Genomic DNA, 17,359 nt, shown 5'->3' with positions numbered 1-17,359 from the left:
GCTGTTAAAATGAAAAAAAAAAAAAAAAGTTAAACAGGATTTTCGTGTGACCCAGCAATTCCACTATGGGGTACATATAACCAAGAGATTTAAAAACATACATCCACATATAAATTTGTACACAAATGTTCACAGCAACATTATTCCTGATAGTCAAAAAGTGGAAACAGCCCAAATGTTAATCAACTGATGAAAGACAGACAAAAATGGTACATCCATACAAGGGAGTGTTACCTGACCATAAATACGGACAAATACCTCAACATGGATGTACCTTGGAAATATTACGCTAAATGAAAGAAACCAAACACAAAATGCCAGATATTACATGTCCAATTTTATATTAAATGTCCACAACAGGGAAATTCACAGAGAAGGAAAATAGATTAGTTAGTGGTTGCCAGGGATTGGAGGAGAGAGAGGTACCAGGAGTTACTATTAACAGGTACTGGGTTTCTTTGTGAAGTGATGAAAATGTTCTGGAACTGAACTGTACACTTTATAAGAACAGATTTTATGTTATATAAATTATACCTCAATACAAATGTCAAAGTTAAAAAATAGAAAACAGAAATAAGTTTCTCTATGATGATCTGTACTTAGCAGTCCTTTTCAGCTGGACAGGACATTCCACACATTTATTCTGATGCCAGAACCACCCTTATCTTGATTACTGTAACTTGTAATATGTTTCAAACTCAGGAAGTTTGAATCCTCTTTGTTTTTTCTCCCCCTGAGACTGCTTTGGATACTCTGACTCCTCTGCATTTCCATATAAATTCTGGGATCAACTCGTTCATTTCTACAAGAATCCACTGGGATTGTATTGAGTCTTTAGAGCAGTTGGGAGGTACTGCCATCTTAACAGCACTAAGTCTTCCATTCCATGAATCTGGGATATTTTTCTGTTAAAGTCTTTTAATTTCTTTCAAACATGTTTTGTAATTTTCAATGTGGAAGTTTTCTACTTCTGTTAAATTTATTCATGACTATTTGATCATTTTTGATGCTAACTAACTTGAATTGTTTTCTTAATTTCACTTTTGAATCACTCATTTTGGGTTACTAATATGAAGAGTTACAACTGATTTTTCTAGCTGTGGCAAGCGGGGGCTACCCTCGAGTTGTGCTGTGCAGGCTTCTCACTGTGTGGTTTCCCTTGTTGCGGAGCACATGCTCTAAGGCTCTAAGGCTGCAGTGGTCTGTCATGAGGGCTCTGTAGTTGCGGCTCGTGGGCTCTGGACCACAGGCTCAGCAGTTGTGGCGCATGGGCTTAGATGTCCTGTGGCATGTGGAATCTTCCTGGACCAGGCAGGGATTGAACCCATGTCCCCTGCACTGGCAGGCAGAGTCTTAACCACTGGACCAGCAGAGGAGTCTCACAACCAATTTTTTTGTGTTGATTTTATAACCTATTATGTAGAAGATACTTCTGATCATGACTTACAGGAATTCACTTTTTCCTAGTAAAAGGAATAAGTAAACAGAGGTATATATCAGAAATTTGTTAACTGTCCTGCTGAGCACCTACAGATGTTAGAGAGAAATTTATTTTTAGCTGTAATATGCTTGAAATACATATATATATACTCAGAGTAATAATCCATTTTTTTTCTGGCTGTCATATTTTAGATATCCTGAACATTATGAAATACATCTGTGAACTCAAAAATGACTTGCCAGACAGTTTCAAGCCCTTCTGTCTGACATTGGACCTTGTGAACTTCTATTCATGCTTTAGGACCTAGCTTAAATGCCACGTCTCCTCAAGGCCCTCTCTTAATCTACCCCCAGAACACATACTCTTCTGGTAGAACAAACCCTCCTGTTTCTGGGTTGTACAGTACTCACCCTATGCGGAAGCATAATTACTCATTTCCGCACCATTATCTTTTCCAAGTCTGTGGCTGGGTAGGCTCACGGGGGAAGTGCCCACTTCAGTCTTTGTAGTTTCCAGCACCTCAATTCACTGATTTCCTGGCTGGCTCCAGCCAGCCCTGGATTTCGGTGACTCAGCTATCACCTCTCTGTTCCCATCTACCATCACCAGTGTGGCCAGTCCTTTGTTGCCAGTCAAACTGGGAGCCCAGGTGCTAGGGAGAGCTCTGGATGGCTACATAGCCTCCTGGGTCCTGGCACACCGCATTGGCCCAGGATCTGCGACTGTGCCTCTGCCTTTCTACCCTGACTCACCTAATTTGCAGTTGACCTGGGAGCCTTGCCCAGAAGCCCAGTTCCCTCTGGTCTTGGAGGCTGTCCTGAGCATGGTCTGGTCAACTTGGGCTAGTATACAGTCGGCACTTTTGAGAACTATCTGCTGAAATGAATGAACACATGTCCACTCATTTTACTTCATCAGTCTTATTTGCTCTTCTCAGATGAGTGTGTTTGACCTTACACATAGCACTTGGGTATCCAATTTCATTTGATACCTTTCAGTTTTGCTATCAGTCACTGTGAGGAGTGTAAAGACTGAAGACAAGATGATCAGATCATCAGGCTAACAAGGAGTCACTGACAAGAATGTTAGTAGTCACTAACAAGTCAAGTCACCACAGAAAACAGAGGTGATCACAAGAGAGAACACAAGAAAAGCATGAAGCAGATCAGCATATCCTTGTAGGGCCATTTAGTCTGGGAGCAAATGGTTCTATACACCTCAAAAAGCCCAAGCATACTGCTGAGTGCCAAAGCAAAATAACACAGGCAAAATGGCTAGGAAATTCACTAAAAGAGAAAGGCAGGATCCCCACAATTCTATAACCCTATAGGACATCAATACATCAAAGTTTAGTTCAGTGCTGTGTTCAAAACATGGACCTGAGTCATCAAGAAAAGGTTACGATACAATGAAACCTTTATATCAGTGAAAAATGGAACGCACCACACTTTATCAATAGGGTGCCAAAAGCAAAAACATTTTAGAAACATTCTTTCTTTCTTTTTTTTTTTATGTGTTCATTTACTTTAATAACACTACATTTACCATGTTATCACCATGGAATGTAAATTCAGGTTAGACGAGAATTCACAAGTACAACAAAGCATTCTGTGATATACCAAAGTTTGTATAATGTCTGACCAAACCAGCTTGCTCGTCAATGACTTCCATTGTAGGGATTTTATTTAGTTGATACTTTTGGAGAAAATAAACATACTGCACACATTTAAAAAGTGTTTTTCATTTACCTTTGCATTAGCACTTAAAATACATGTTTCAAAATAATTTAAAATTATTCTAATATAACAGCAGCAAAATATAATTCTGCAATTACTAAAGAGCTAAAAGGGATCCACAAGTTAAGTTACTCTCATGTTTATGATTCTAAAATAAATACTACTTCAAAGTGGCTCTGTTACCAGCTTTTTAGTTTTGGTTTAAAAACACACACAGACTTGCAGGGAGGTTTATAATGTTGTATTCCATGCACTGTTCTGAAAGGGTTCCTCAAGAGCCAACCAGCCCTTAAAACAGTACTCAGTCCACAAGGCCGTCAGAAAGTTACATTAACTGGGGTAAATAGGATTCCTACATTACATCAAAAGCATATGATATTCTGCAGCAACTGGGAGCATTTTCAGGATTGACATGTTGTCTTCTTTAGAACTAATTTCAACAGAAGAGTTTAAGAAGGTGGACAGGTACCACTATCAAGTGTATTTAAAAGTGACATGTTTCTTTTGTGCTGGTCTGACTCCCCTGAATGACCTAGCTAGTGAACTAGTCACCAGTAACTTGGTCACCAGGCAAATCAAGTCTGCAAGAAAGGAGGCCAATTTTCAAATTACCATGTTCTTGTCTGACTCAAACAATTTATTTTCAGCATAAACATATAACCTCAATATGAGATGTCTAACTAAAGCAAGCACCACCAAGACGACCAAGATAGCATCTCCTCTTCTAAGGTTTAGGTTTCCCCCAGAATTCTTGATACAGGGAATAGCCCATACCAAGAGTCATTGCTCCCACAACAAAGCCTTGGGCTGCCACACGCATGTGGATCAGGTGAACAGACATTTTAGTATGTCCCCTGCTCTTCAATCTATATAATCCATATGCAACAATTGCTGCAAAACCTGCCATTCCAATGGGGACAAATGGTGCCTCTCTAGCTTTTCGGATAAGTTTAGATCCCTGATCTTCATCATATGAAGAAAGAGAAATATCTGTGTCGCTTGACATAGTGATTGAAGACTCTTCAGACAACTTCAAGATGTTTCAGGTTCCTACCATATTCTCAGAAACATTCTTTCTAAAAGTGCACATTTTCTCACTGATGTCAGAGCTTAAAGCAGTTATCAGTTACCTTGACAGTAAGGGCCCCCTTATCTCCCAAAGACATCAGATGGCCAAGGCAACACGGCACACACAGACACACAAGACTGACAGCAAACTGCAGTACTTTACAACTCAGGCATTCAAGGACTTGCAGTGGACCTCGTTATAAGTTTTACAGTAAAAAGTTCTTTTGAGAGAAGCAACTCTGAGGCAAATACGGTGACTCTAAGACAGCACTCACATGCTGAGTTAGCCAGGTCCAAGCTGGATAAACTGCACCCCCCTCCCCCCGCCGCCCTCCTGGTTCTTTGGCTACCCTTCCAGTTCCTATTCTGTGGTTCAAATTTCATGTTCATGGCTCTTACTCCTCTGGTTTAACTTTTGTTGTCTTCTATCTGGATCTAAAATGGCTAACTCGCTTTGTCCCACAATTCCATCTCCTGACTCCCAACTCCTGAGGTTTACCCCTGGCCACTCTAGCACCACCTCCTATCCACATGATGTTGTTTTATTACTTCTTCATTCTTTGCCAGGCCATGCTAGGAGGTCAAGGGACAGCCACATAATAATAAATAAAGTACATTACACTGGGCTTTGCTTATTAGCTATTTTGTACATGACTCCAAATATACCCATCTTATCTGAATTACATTCCTTTGATGGTGGTCCTTTTTGATTGTTAATTTTTTCCTAAGAGAAACAGTATAGGCTCATTGGAGAGCCATTTTATAATGCGGTATATTCCATACCCAAGGAGCAAGATGGTTCAAATCCTGGCTGGTTATACTGACTCAGAAATAGAAGCCCTAAATGTCAGATGTAAATGAAGATAGATAGTTAATTGTCCTCTGGGATCCACAAGGGCAGACTTAGCCATTATATTAATAGAAGAGGTTCTCAAACTCTATTGTGCAAAATTACTTGGGAAGCTAGGAAAATGTAGATTCCTGGGCTCCGTTCCTAGAAGGTCAAATTCAGTGATTTAGGTCCAAGAGTCTGCATTTTAAACAACTGTCTTAGATAATCCTGATGTAGTTAGTCCTTGAACTACCCATACCCTTTGAGAAGCACTGTTTTACAGCAATGAGAAATCTAACAACCGTGGGACAAGCACAGTAATGAAAGGATCCCACCAAACCCTCCTTTCTTAGAAGCTATGAAGCACCTTGCCTAAGGCAGGTCATCTGGCCAACTCATTCCTAATACTCTTATTACCAACCATCAGCTGGTTCCAAGATCAACTTCCGTTTGTTTTAAAGATATATGTGAATTTCCCAAGTCTTCATAAAAAAAGATATCAATGTTTTTAGATGTCTTAAGTTACAGTTTTCTCTCACCTGAGGAAGAAGCACTATAAAGAAAAACATACTATTTAAGTTATAAGCTATTGTCCTTCATCACATAGACCTTCTCTCCTTAGAAAATCTCCCTATGATGATTTCAAAAGTCTCAAGATTTTGCCCAACTCAAACAAGTAAAATATTTTACATTTAATAGCAATCACTGCTACTTTAAATAAGGAATACAAATATCCACTTGATCCAGAAAATCTTCAAGTGAGCGCTCCAGCAATACCTGTATTATTGGAGAATATATCTGTACCTGAATGTTCTGATGCCCAAGAGTCTGGCAGACCAAGAACAGTAGAGCCCAGGAAATGTGGCAGGCTGCGCACTTGACTGGGTAGGCCAAATTTCCCGGGACACTTTCCTAAGCAATCCTGAAGGGGGAGCTCAGGAAAATCAGTTTAATTAGGAGAATTCTGATGGGGATGGGAGGCCTTCAGAATCTAAGATGACAGAAGACATTGATGAGCTGTTAGATCCAGGAGGTCTGTCTGATATTTGAGATAATGGGGCCTCCATTTGTTTCCGGATGGTGCCTTCATTTTTGCACTAACATGGTTTATGGCTTGCATGGGATATATGGACTGACTGATGCAGCCATTAAGGATGCTGGAGCCCATTCTTACTATTGTTGTGATATGTGTATGTGTTTGTTTTTTTCCTAGGAGGATCTTTATTTTTTCTCCCAAATCTCATAACTGGTTATACAGATGTTTAATTGAGAGGAATAATTATGAATTACGATTTTTTTTCTTTCGAACTTTCCTATCTGAAACATTTATCGCCTTCACTACAGGCATTTCAAATATTGTAAAATTAAAGTTTAAAAAATAAACACTGCTAGCAGGCGAGCCCAAGCCCAGAAAAACTGTTTCTACAAAACATCAATGTTTCTTAATTGGAATCGTGTATACCATAAGACTGCTAATTTACAGAAAAAAAGGAATTCAAAGTCAGAGTCAAAAGTAGAAAGCTGACTGAGAATGAAATTCAGGTAGCTTAACTCCATGAAGGCAAAGGGACAGTGAAACTTGATGGATAAGGATGATCAGAGGTAGGGTGACTTAACATGTGAGAATACCAGTTACAAGCACAAAAAGTCAGGAGTATGTTCAGGGGAAATGCCTAATGAGGAATTAAAGCTGAATTGTTGACCTAGAGCTTTTCAACGCTTTTGTCACTCTGCTATGCTTTGGGTAAGTAAAGCAAGGAGGACAAATTTTATCCAGCTTATTTCTGCTGTTCAACTCTGACCCTTGTCTACTGAATGACTTTAAATATCTGTTACAGAAAAAAAAAATGGTACCACTTTAATTTCCGGCTCCATCCCCATCTGGCCAGAGAGAGGATAAATTAATATTATCATGTTTTGTCTTTAGGGCTTCTGATACCCGCAAGGACCAGCCTGTAGGATAGTCTGTTTTGGCAGAGATCCTCAGCCGGCATCAGAAGAGCGGGATTCAGGACAAGGCCAGTTCACGTAACACAGCTCAGAGCCATACAACACAACTTGCTCTGAGGATGTTGGGCACTGTGCTTCATTAGGAAACAAAATATAAGCTTTCCACACCATTAGGAATGACTTTAGGAGTGAAAGCACATAAGACGATGCCTCACCTCATCAACAATGCACTGCAGAAGCTGGAGAGGCTGCAATGGGAAAGAAGAGAGGAAAAAGTATTAGCCTCTATGCAATATCTTTACAGTGGAGTGGAAAGAAAAAATCATTAATGCAATAAAATATAGCAAGATTAATCAACAACAGCAAACTCTTATAAAAACATTGATGCTCAGGATGTTCTATTATTTCTAATGGTACCTAATCTAATACAGGCAGTTAAAGGTTTGCATTTTCTTCAAAATGCAATTTGCTAAGTTTAAAACAAGGCATTCAAGCATGCAAAGGAAGCAGCCATCAGGAAAAAGAAAAGTGAATTTTTTTCTGAACTCATAAAGCTTACCATTAAAGATCCCTGGTTTTTCTGAATCTGAAAAAAGGCAATATGTAATTAGCATGTCATAATCAAAATGACTCACTTGGACACATTATGATCACTGAGAGAAAATTATTGCATTGCTGGTGGCAATTTGTGGGCATGTGTTAACACAATTTACATAATGAAAATACACAAATGTTAATAGCTCGCTTCTCATTTATAGGCGAAAGTCAGCAGAATGTTAATTTCACACAACACTTTTTAGTACCCTCCAGGTTGTATTAGAATAGGGAGAAAAACCATAATCCATTTCAAAAGGCTGTTTACGATTCAGATATAAATAATGTTTTATATTGCTAGATTGTGAACACTGGGCTTAATGTTGCAATCATTGCTAATGTTATGAAGCTCACTCTTTTTAAATTAAAAACCGATTTATTTAAAATTGAAATTAAATCATAGTCAGAAATTAGAATTTTGGATTCCTGCCAGTGTCTGCTCACAATCCCCTATTTTGTGAAGAAAACTTTAATTATGTGGTTGAAGTATTTGCCTCTGACTCAAGAGTGGGTGAGGACTCCACCTTTTCCAAAGTTCCTCCAGCCTGTTTCCAGGGCAGCAATGCTTTCTGGGAAAATCAAATGCACGCAAGTTTTAACACTGCTTTTTAGGGGAAGAGAGCTGAGTCAAAGAGGAATGCCTGTTCTGGAGGCAGGATGCTCACACAGCTAACACCGATAAACCACATCTCTTAGAAAGTCACTAAATTAATAAAACATCCACTTAGTAGTTAAAGTATTAAACACTTAAGTGTCCCTCCTCCTCCAACCACCCCCCTAAAAAAACTGCCTTACAGTTACTACAAACTCAATGCAAATGGAGTCCCAGGTATTAGTTTTCCTAAGGAGGAAAATTTCAGGGCTTATATGTAATTACTGAGGGGTCAGTTATTTGCTGGGATAGACTGTGCTTTAACAAGCTGGTAAAATATAGGTAAATTAATTAATAGTTTTTTATATGCTTTTAATGGTGCCTTTAAAAGTTCTTTCACATACACATTATCATTAGATTGCACAACCATCCTGAGTCTGGCAAGGATGGTCATCTCTACTCTATGATGGGAAAAACTGGGCCTCCCAGAGGTTGGGGCAGGCCCAAGGCCTCAGGATCTGGCTGTGGTTGTTCTGGGGCCTCTCCCATGCTCCCTTCTTTCCAGCATCATATCCGCCTACATCACAGCATTCCTTAAAAACAACTGGATTCACATGTGTTTATATTTGGCATGGTAAAGTTGATAAATTATCAGTTTGGGCACACGGGTTCTTCTCAACTGGACTGTTAAGCTTCTCCAGGGCAGAAGCCATATTTCTTCATTTCTTTTGCATCCCTATGGCTGGTCAGCAGACCCTCCCACCCAGTGCTTGAGTGTTTTAAAAAGTGCTTTCCCATGTGTTATCTTAACTGAACATGGTATCCTCTCTTTCCTGCTCTTGGCTCCGCATCATGCCCTCCCCAGGCACAACTCCCTGAAACTTCCATCTGAGGTGGATTGGGTCTTAGTCTACTTTGGTAGTTCCTACTGAATACTGTCATGAATTACTGTGCCTTCTTATTCCTCTAGTCAGTGTGTTCTTCTGTATAAGGATCTGCAGGGAAATGTTTACATTAAAAAGGAATACAGCTCTTAACTAGCACCTTGGAGTGGTTAGGATTTTAGTAAAAAGCCACAGCACCTTTAAAAACATCATGAAAACCCCAGGCAAATTCTCCTATGAGATATCTTTGGTGCTTGCTTTTACAGTTGGTCCTTGAACGACACGGGTTTGAAACGTGCAGGCCCACTTACACGAGGCTAGTTTTCATTAGTAAATACTACAGCACTCAATGGTTCATGGTTGGTTGAATCCATGGATGTGAAGGAACCTCAGATATTCAGACATGGGGGGCCAACTAAACTAAACCCAGATGAACCCCTTTGTTGTTCAAGGGCCAACTGTAGTTTTTAAAGTACACATAGATTACCCACGCCCCCAGCATTCTTAGTGAGATATATCTACTTCCAACAAGAGACTTATTTGTAATGAACACAGAATTAGAAAACCATTTTTGACATCAAAGACAATGTTTTTCCACAAATTTCCAGCAGTCAGGGGGATTACAAATTCTCCAAGGAAAACATTTTAAGTGATATGTTTCAAAATGAATTCAGCGATGGATTGTGAGACATGGTTTCCAGGAACATCCATTGTGTGAACTAAATGGAATTTTCCTCATAGACTGAGACCTAGGAAGAAGTCTCCACCTTGCCCTATTCTTTGGGTTAAAAGCATGGTTTAAGACCACTTAAAACTGTACTCTTTTAACGTTTTCTCTTTACTACAAGAAAAGGAGAAATAGCAATATCAAAAGTCTGTTTTATGATCTTATAACCATACTGTTTCGCCCAGGTTTTTAAAGAGAGACATTGTTACCAAGTTTTATTGTACGGTTTTGATAGCAACATATTATATGAAATCATCTTCATAAATTTTGTATTAAGGTAGCAGTGCCAGTACCTGAAATTGATTCAAAATGCTTAAGATACTCAATTACTTTTTAACACTGTTACACAATGCAGTGACTTATATCTTCTATTTCACAAGAATCTGATGATGCAACATCATTGTAATTGATTCATTTTCTCAATTAAATAAAGCTACTGTGCTTTTTTTTATATGAATGCCACATAGACCATAGAGTTAGATGTATTATCTCCTTTCTCTGTCTCAGATATATGGCCTTAAATGCTATATTCTGTTCCTCTGTTAATTCCACCAGAAAATTTAACGCCAGGGTCATATTTTTCAAATTCTGAAGTGCCATGTACTTGGCTGTATTTATATTAGGCGTATTTTTCACTGCTAAACTCTTTGTTGTTTACCTTTTTCAAGATCACATTACTGTACAGGCGCGGCAACCATAAAACAGACCCAAACAGAGTCAACCTCCAGTCACTGCTTCTGCGTTTGCACACAGTTCATGAAAAAGCGAAGCCCCTGGTTTTATAGCACATTAAAAGGGGTACTAAGGGTTCTCAATATAAAATGTTAGCTTCGTGAATGCCTCTCTTTATTCTGGGTCTGCCTTCCAAATGCTTAGCTCCGAGAGCAGAGTTCAGAGGGACACAATAACATTGTTAGGGCTGATGTACTGCCTGTACCTCCCAACATATGAGATGCTGTTTATAACTTAACTTGTCCAAGTCCGCCTTCCTGCCTACACATTTTGCTCATACTGAGTTTTCCATGTCTAACTAATAATTGGGGACAAAGAACAGAACGATAATTGCTCCAGTCATAGACTTTGCTTATCAGTTTCTAGAACCAGCAGCATTTTGAAACACTAGTTAGATAAACCTCTCCTCTCTTCTGGGCATAGCTTTTTTTTTTCTGTTCATCAGCTATTAGATCCAAGATTTTAAGCTACACTAACAGGGGATGCCTCATTCTAACATAAGACAGACCTTTATGTGTCTAAATGAGGAAGAATGACTTCACAACAGGCAGGCCTAAATATCAGTTGGGTCTTATATTTCCTTGAGAGGACCATACAGCTGGCAATTTAAAAAGCTCCTGTAATATGACCTGTGAATCTGGAAAATGAACCTGGAAAGGAAATTACCGATGCAAAAGTTTACTTACGGGGCCTCAATTATTTAGTCAATGACTCTGGTGATAAAAAAGCAACTTTGGAAGGTTCTCATTATGCTTCTGTCTCTGAGAGGTACTTTTTACACACACGATGGTAGACAGACCTTGCTACCAGCCCTTTTACATTATATTCAGAAGCACAAGCAGAAAACTAAAATGAATCCACCTATGGAACTTAGAGAAGATACCAGCTTGAGCTTTCATTTTCTCTTTTACTCTCTGAAATTATGGCTTGCCCTGCAGCTCTTGTCGGAGAGATTTATATGTGACCTGGGTCAGATCTTCCAATATCAGTTGACAAATTTTCTCTTTACATATTTACTGCTTTTCAAGCTTGTGTTATTTTCTCTTAAATAGCAAGAAAAAAAAAAGAAATATAAAATTAAATCATACGGCTGGAATTTTAAAAGAATACCGTTTTTATCTGTTGTGCTCCTGGTATCACATTCTAGCTTTTGATGCTGAACTCTATTCTCTTTTTAAACGTCAAATTTTAAGAACTGTAGTTATTTTGCAAGGGCTCTCTTTTCAAATCAGATGCACTAAGCTAGAACTCTGGCTAAATATTAATATAAACAAGTATTATAGCAAACAGATTTTATATTCTAAATGAAGAAAGACGACCCTTTTTTTTTTTTTTTTTAAATAGATGGGGACCTCTGAGACCTAGTTTAATCTACTCATTTTGCTGTTAGGGAAACTGAGGCTCAGAGGGGAAAAGTGCCCAAGGTCACCGAACCTGGCTTTGAATTGACTGCTGACTCATGAGGCAACTAGTAAGGGAGGGGGAATGCATAAGCTTTGGAATCAGAAAGATTCCTGGAATTCCTGTCTGATTCTCATGGCTTCAGAAGCTCCCTCCTTTCACTAGGCTTAGGGCTCTTGTCCAGAAAAGATAAGCTAGAGGGGCCCAAGCATCCATCCCGCCCCTGGAGTCTCCCACTCAGGCACAGATGTTTTTCCTACTGGAGGGTGAACTAACACAGACATTCAGTCTGACTATACCTGGTATTGTGCTGAGTGCTGAAATGGAGTCGCATCACCTCCAACCCATCAGAAATTATAAAAAAAAAAGTGCCCAAATCTCAAAAAGCCCTCAGAGAGAGAGAAAAATATCACTTTCACATGACCACAAACTGAATTGTTATTGCTGTTGCTGAGTTGCTGAGTCCTGTCTGACTCTTTGTGACCCCATGGACTGTAGCCCATCAGGCTCCTTTGTCCATAGGATTTTCCAGGCAAGAATACTGGAGTGGGTTGCCCATTTCCTTTCCAGGGGATCTTCTTGACCTAGGGATCTGACCTGCTCTCCTGTATTGCAGGCAGATTCTTTACCTCCAAGCCACCAGGGGAATCCCTTACAAACTGAATACACAATGCTTGGTAACTTAAAATAAAAGTGCCTAAACAAAGTGCTGGTTTTTTTGAGAAGGAACAGGACAAAATTTACCCTAGTTAACTGTAAATGGGAATCTTGGCAAACTGATATTTTCAGATTAACTGAATGTATTATGAGATAAAATAAACGAATAAAACATATTATTTCTAGCAATATAAAATGAACAAATATAGTTCACTTGTGCTCTATCTCCCCTATTCATCAATCTCTGTCCTTGTTCAAGCTCTAATCATGCCTGTGAATCTATCAGCATAGCTTGTTAGGACAAAACAAAACAAAAACAAAAAGTAAGTTATATCACTTATTTAAATACAAATAAATGACTTAAACATGAGTGATAAGAGGACTCAGTGAGGGGTCACTCAGTAAACTATAAGAGGTCACTGTGATCCCCGTGTCCTAAGATCCACTCACTGGCACGCTCTCCCTGCCTCACACCCTGAACTTGGGCCAGGGTGCTGCATTCTGGAGTGACCAGTTTTGAAAAGTTCAAAATAGATATCCCTGAATTTGACAAACAGTTGGGGCCAACAGAAAGGCTCTAAGGTGCCTAGAGGAGGGCACAGCTCAGATGGGACCAGGCAGAAAATCATCACAGCCATAAATTAGATCACTTGGCTCTTACTGCGTCCCGAGCATCAAGGACAACGCATTTCCACACGACACACAACAGCTGGAGCAGCAAGGTGCAGTGCAGCTATTTTTCACGTGCCGGGTCCGCCGGTCAGCGGGCAGGAAGAAAAGGACCTGACGGCCTGTGCTCTTTTATCTCTTGTGTATTTAAAACTGACACAGCTCATGTCCTCCCTACCCAGGGGTGCAGGAGCCAGAGTCAATCATTTCCGGGGCAAATAAATGAGAATTTCAATATTCAGACCTAAATTCTGTGAGAAAAGCAGGAGCTGAGAATCATAATTCAACATGACAAATGTGAGCTGCAAAAACCAACTTTTTCCCTCACAGTACAAGGTCTGGCCGAGGAGTCCACTGAGTACTTCCGTTTCAAAGAAGATCTGAGATGTCTGCTACATCAAACTGTTTTCTTTGCTACAAAAAAAGGTGTGGTCTTAGTTTAAGAATATCTGTTCTCTGTGTGTGGGGGGGGGAGGGGAAGGAGGAGGTGTTGCTTTTTCTGAGAAAGGCCTGTTGACCATTCTACTTTTTATGGTCAAATAAATCTGCTATCAGTTCAGTTCAGTCGCTCAGTCGTGTCTGACTCTTTGCGACCCCATGAACCACAGCACGCCAGGCCTCCCTGTCCATCACCAACTCCCGGAATTCACCCAAACTCATGTACATTGAGTCGGTGATGCCATCCAACCATCTCACCCTCTGTCATTCCCTTCTTCTCCCGCCCTCAATCTTTCCTAGCATCCGGGTCTTTTCTAAGGAGTCAGCCCCTCGCATCAGGTGGCCACACTATTGGAATTTCAGCTTCAACATCACCCCTTCCAATGAACACCCAGGACTGATCTCCTTTAGGATGGACTGGTTGGATCTCCTTGCAGTCCAAGGGACTCTCAAGAGTCTTCTCCAACACCACAGTTCAAAAGCATCAATTCTTCGGCGCTCAGCTTTCTTAATAGTCAAACTCTCACATCCATACATGACTACTGGAAAAACCATAGCCTTGACTAGATGGACCTTTGTTGGCAAAGTAATGTCTCTGCTTTTGAATATGCTATCTAGGTTGGTCCTAACTTTCCTTCCAAGGAGTAAGCGTCTTTTAATTTCATGGCTGCAGTCACCATCTGCAGTGATTTTAGAGCCCCAAAAAACAAAGTCTGACACTGTTTCCACTGTTTCCCCATCTATTTCCCATGAAGTGATGGGACCAGATGCCATGATCTTCGTTAGTGTGGCAAAATATCTGAAAGGGTTTTTCATTAGGATGCATCTCTATTAGGTTAAATCCTCCACATGCCACAGAATCCAGAACGCTGTTAGAGGTCACCTAGTCTAATTCCTTGTTTCACATAGAAATTAGCTTTATAATTTTTCTGACAGACAGCCATCCTGTCTTTGCTTGAAGACTTCCAGTGCCAGGATTCCAATGATTCTATCTTGGGTAGCTTGAATTGTTAGGAAATTTGTTCTTATTCTGAGTTCAAATATGTCTTCCTATAAGATAGGATCATGGTCTGGAGCTGCAGTGATTAAGTCTAAAGACAGCTTTTCACATATTTCAAAACGGCTGTCATGTTTTAACAATGTTTTCTTTCCTCAACAAACATCCCATTTTCTTCCTAGGGTCATTTGCTATGTTTGGCTGGCCTCTATCCTTCTCCCTTCCATTAGTAATGGCATGCCAACAAACATCCCCTTGTCTCTAAGTAACCCATGAGCTTCATGGGAAGATGACTTCAACCCCAGCTTTAGAGGTGGGGCATGTAGCCCAGTCTTAAATTAGTCGGCATCGCCTACACGCCCCAAGTTCAGGGAGTTAAACTGGTCCAATCAAACTGAAACCTACTGCCTCTGGCTGCTTGAGGGGAAAAAGACCTGCTCTTCCCGTCTAAACTGAAAAGCAGGTCACCTCAGAAGCTCTATAGTCATTCTTGGTCTGTGAAGGCAGAAGCCTACTAAGGTCAGAGCCCAAAGTGAACTACTGGATAAGGTTCTACCTAAAACCAGCAATACTTAGCTTTTCGGTCATGTATTTCAATAAATTTCCCCTGTGACCGAGGCAACTTTGAGCTGGGTTTTCTGTGACCTGAACCAGAAACTTCTGGAAGAATCACCCAGGCATGATTTCACATTCTCCACTGAAGCTACCTTTCTCTGAATGTGGTGCTGTACAGGCACATTCCTCATGAAGTGCAATGCCTATGCCTGAACACATACCTTGCACTGGCTTAGATCACCTGATTGTGGACACTGTACTTGGTAGAATCTCACAGAGGCTACAAGGGTATTCACATTTTTGATAGCCATATCACATAGTTGGCTCAATGGAGCGAAACAGAGAAATGTATAGGTTTTGGGCTGGAAAAAAAATTACTTCTTTCTTGTACTCTTCTATTTCTTATCTGTTTCATACTGATAGAGTATTTGAGAGTCAAAATGAGCAGATGATTAAACTAATTACAGCATCTAGACAAGTCTGATGAAGTTTCTACCTGTGGTCTTTCCCTTGTAACTGACAGAAAATGCATTAGTCTTTCATTTGGCTGAAGGAGACTCATAGACTTGGTGTCTGAAAGCCACCCAAAAGGTTCTTTAATCTGACCCTGCTTCCACCCCATCTGACTCTTGAATCCTTCCATCATTACACCCCGGCTGATTGTGTTTCTGTTTGAATACGTACAGTAATGGGGAGTCCGCGCATTTTCTGACTGCCCATCCTACCTCCTATTCCAGTTCTATCCTCCTAACATTGCAAATCCACATCCTTTTTTTTACAGAGAATCCTCAAATATCTGAAGACAAATATCGAGTCTCCTTGGAAGGCTTTATTCTTCGGGTATTGATGCTGCGAGGGCAGAGTGGAAGTATGGACAATGGAAGGTGATGAAATTATTAATTTAAAGCCTAAGTATGTGAACTGATTCTTAGTTTCTTCTGATTCTAAAACATGCTATGCCAACATGTAAAAAAGTAAAATTAGACTGAATTATCAATTCATATGTGTGTATGAAGATCTTACTGCCAGTCACTTTACGAGACTCTAGGACCAAGATGATGGGTAAGATATGTACTTGCTGGCCCACAAAAACAAAGGGACTTTTTAAGTTCCCTGAAACTTAGCGGCAGAGGTGAGACTTAAGCACAGGGCGTACACTCACCTCTGTATGCCACTGAATATTTGTATGAAATATCGTTCGATGGATTCAGGATGCTGTAAATCTCTAAGACAGCTTCCCCATGAGGCCCACAACAAGTCATGTTTTCAGGCATTGCAAGGAAGGTTTTCTTTGTGAGCTAAGACTCCACATATTGCTCCTTAAACAAACAAACAAACAAAAAACCCAAACAAATATGATATATCTGACAACATGGTTTGGCCTGCTGAGATTCTGAGATAAGCTGTAATTGCAGCCAATACGTGGTTCTTACTGGATTAGGAAAGAAAAGAAAACCTTGAAATACAGTCACACATAACCATGTCAATTAACGAATGCCGTATTGGCGTGACTGTAAATTCAAAATAGATTTAAAGAGAAGAAGTCATAGATTTAGAATGAATTAAAGAAAGCTTGACTTCTGTTTCAGAGTTTTGGTTCACACCTCTCATATTTTGATATAGGCAAAATAAAGTTTCAATAAATTTTAAGAGAGGATTTAGGAGATGGGGATGAGAAAGGTGGCTGAAGGTGTGGAAAAGAGGAGGAAACTGCTCATACAAGATGAAAGCAGGGACTTCCCTGGTGGTCCAGTGGTTAAGGTAAGACTCTGTGCTTCTAATGCAGAGGACATGGGTTCGATCCTTGGCTGGGGAGGTAAGGTCCCACATGTCATGTAGTGTGGTAAGAAAAATAAAAATAAAAAAATGAAAGGAGACCACAGATGTATCTAGCCCAGCATTTTTCAGTCCTTGTTTGCCAAATGTTGTATGAGCCACTGGGCAGAGACCATATACTGACAATGATTTAACTTGTTATTCGCTGGGTGTGTTGCTTGCTGTGCCCCGGTCACCTCTGCTCTGAGTCACTGAACATTTCCAGTTGGCTACCAAGGAGGTACAGGGCTGTCCAAAGCGCAGGGGCTGC

At 40.1% G+C, this 17,359-nt stretch overlaps 2 protein-coding genes across 3 annotated transcripts in view; both read right to left on the bottom strand.

Annotated features, from left to right (window-relative positions):
* Positions 1-17,359, bottom strand: part of MAP2K5 (mitogen-activated protein kinase kinase 5) — a 280,907-nt gene that overhangs the window by 56,688 nt on the left and 206,860 nt on the right. For both annotated transcript variants that reach the window (XM_005893296.3, XM_005893295.3), the window contains 2 exons: positions 7,587-7,613; positions 7,243-7,275 (listed from right to left, as the gene is read on the bottom strand). In XM_005893296.3, the coding sequence (XP_005893358.1) occupies positions 7,243-7,275; positions 7,587-7,613 (60 nt within the window). The remainder of the gene's footprint in view (positions 1-7,242; positions 7,276-7,586; positions 7,614-17,359) is intronic.
* LOC102283375 (HIG1 domain family member 1A, mitochondrial) lies at positions 3,870-4,234 on the bottom strand. The gene has a single exon (XM_005893294.2). The coding sequence runs from the start codon at positions 4,181-4,183 to the stop codon at positions 3,902-3,904; it is 282 nt and encodes a 93-aa protein (XP_005893356.1). The 5' UTR covers positions 4,184-4,234; the 3' UTR covers positions 3,870-3,901.

The sequence above is a fragment of the Bos mutus genome, chromosome 10 (assembly GCF_027580195.1).
Source record: "Bos mutus isolate GX-2022 chromosome 10, NWIPB_WYAK_1.1, whole genome shotgun sequence".
Lineage (NCBI taxonomy): Eukaryota > Metazoa > Chordata > Mammalia > Artiodactyla > Bovidae > Bos > Bos mutus.
Note: the sequence above shows the minus strand (reverse complement) of the source record. Positions and strands in the feature narration are given on the sequence as shown.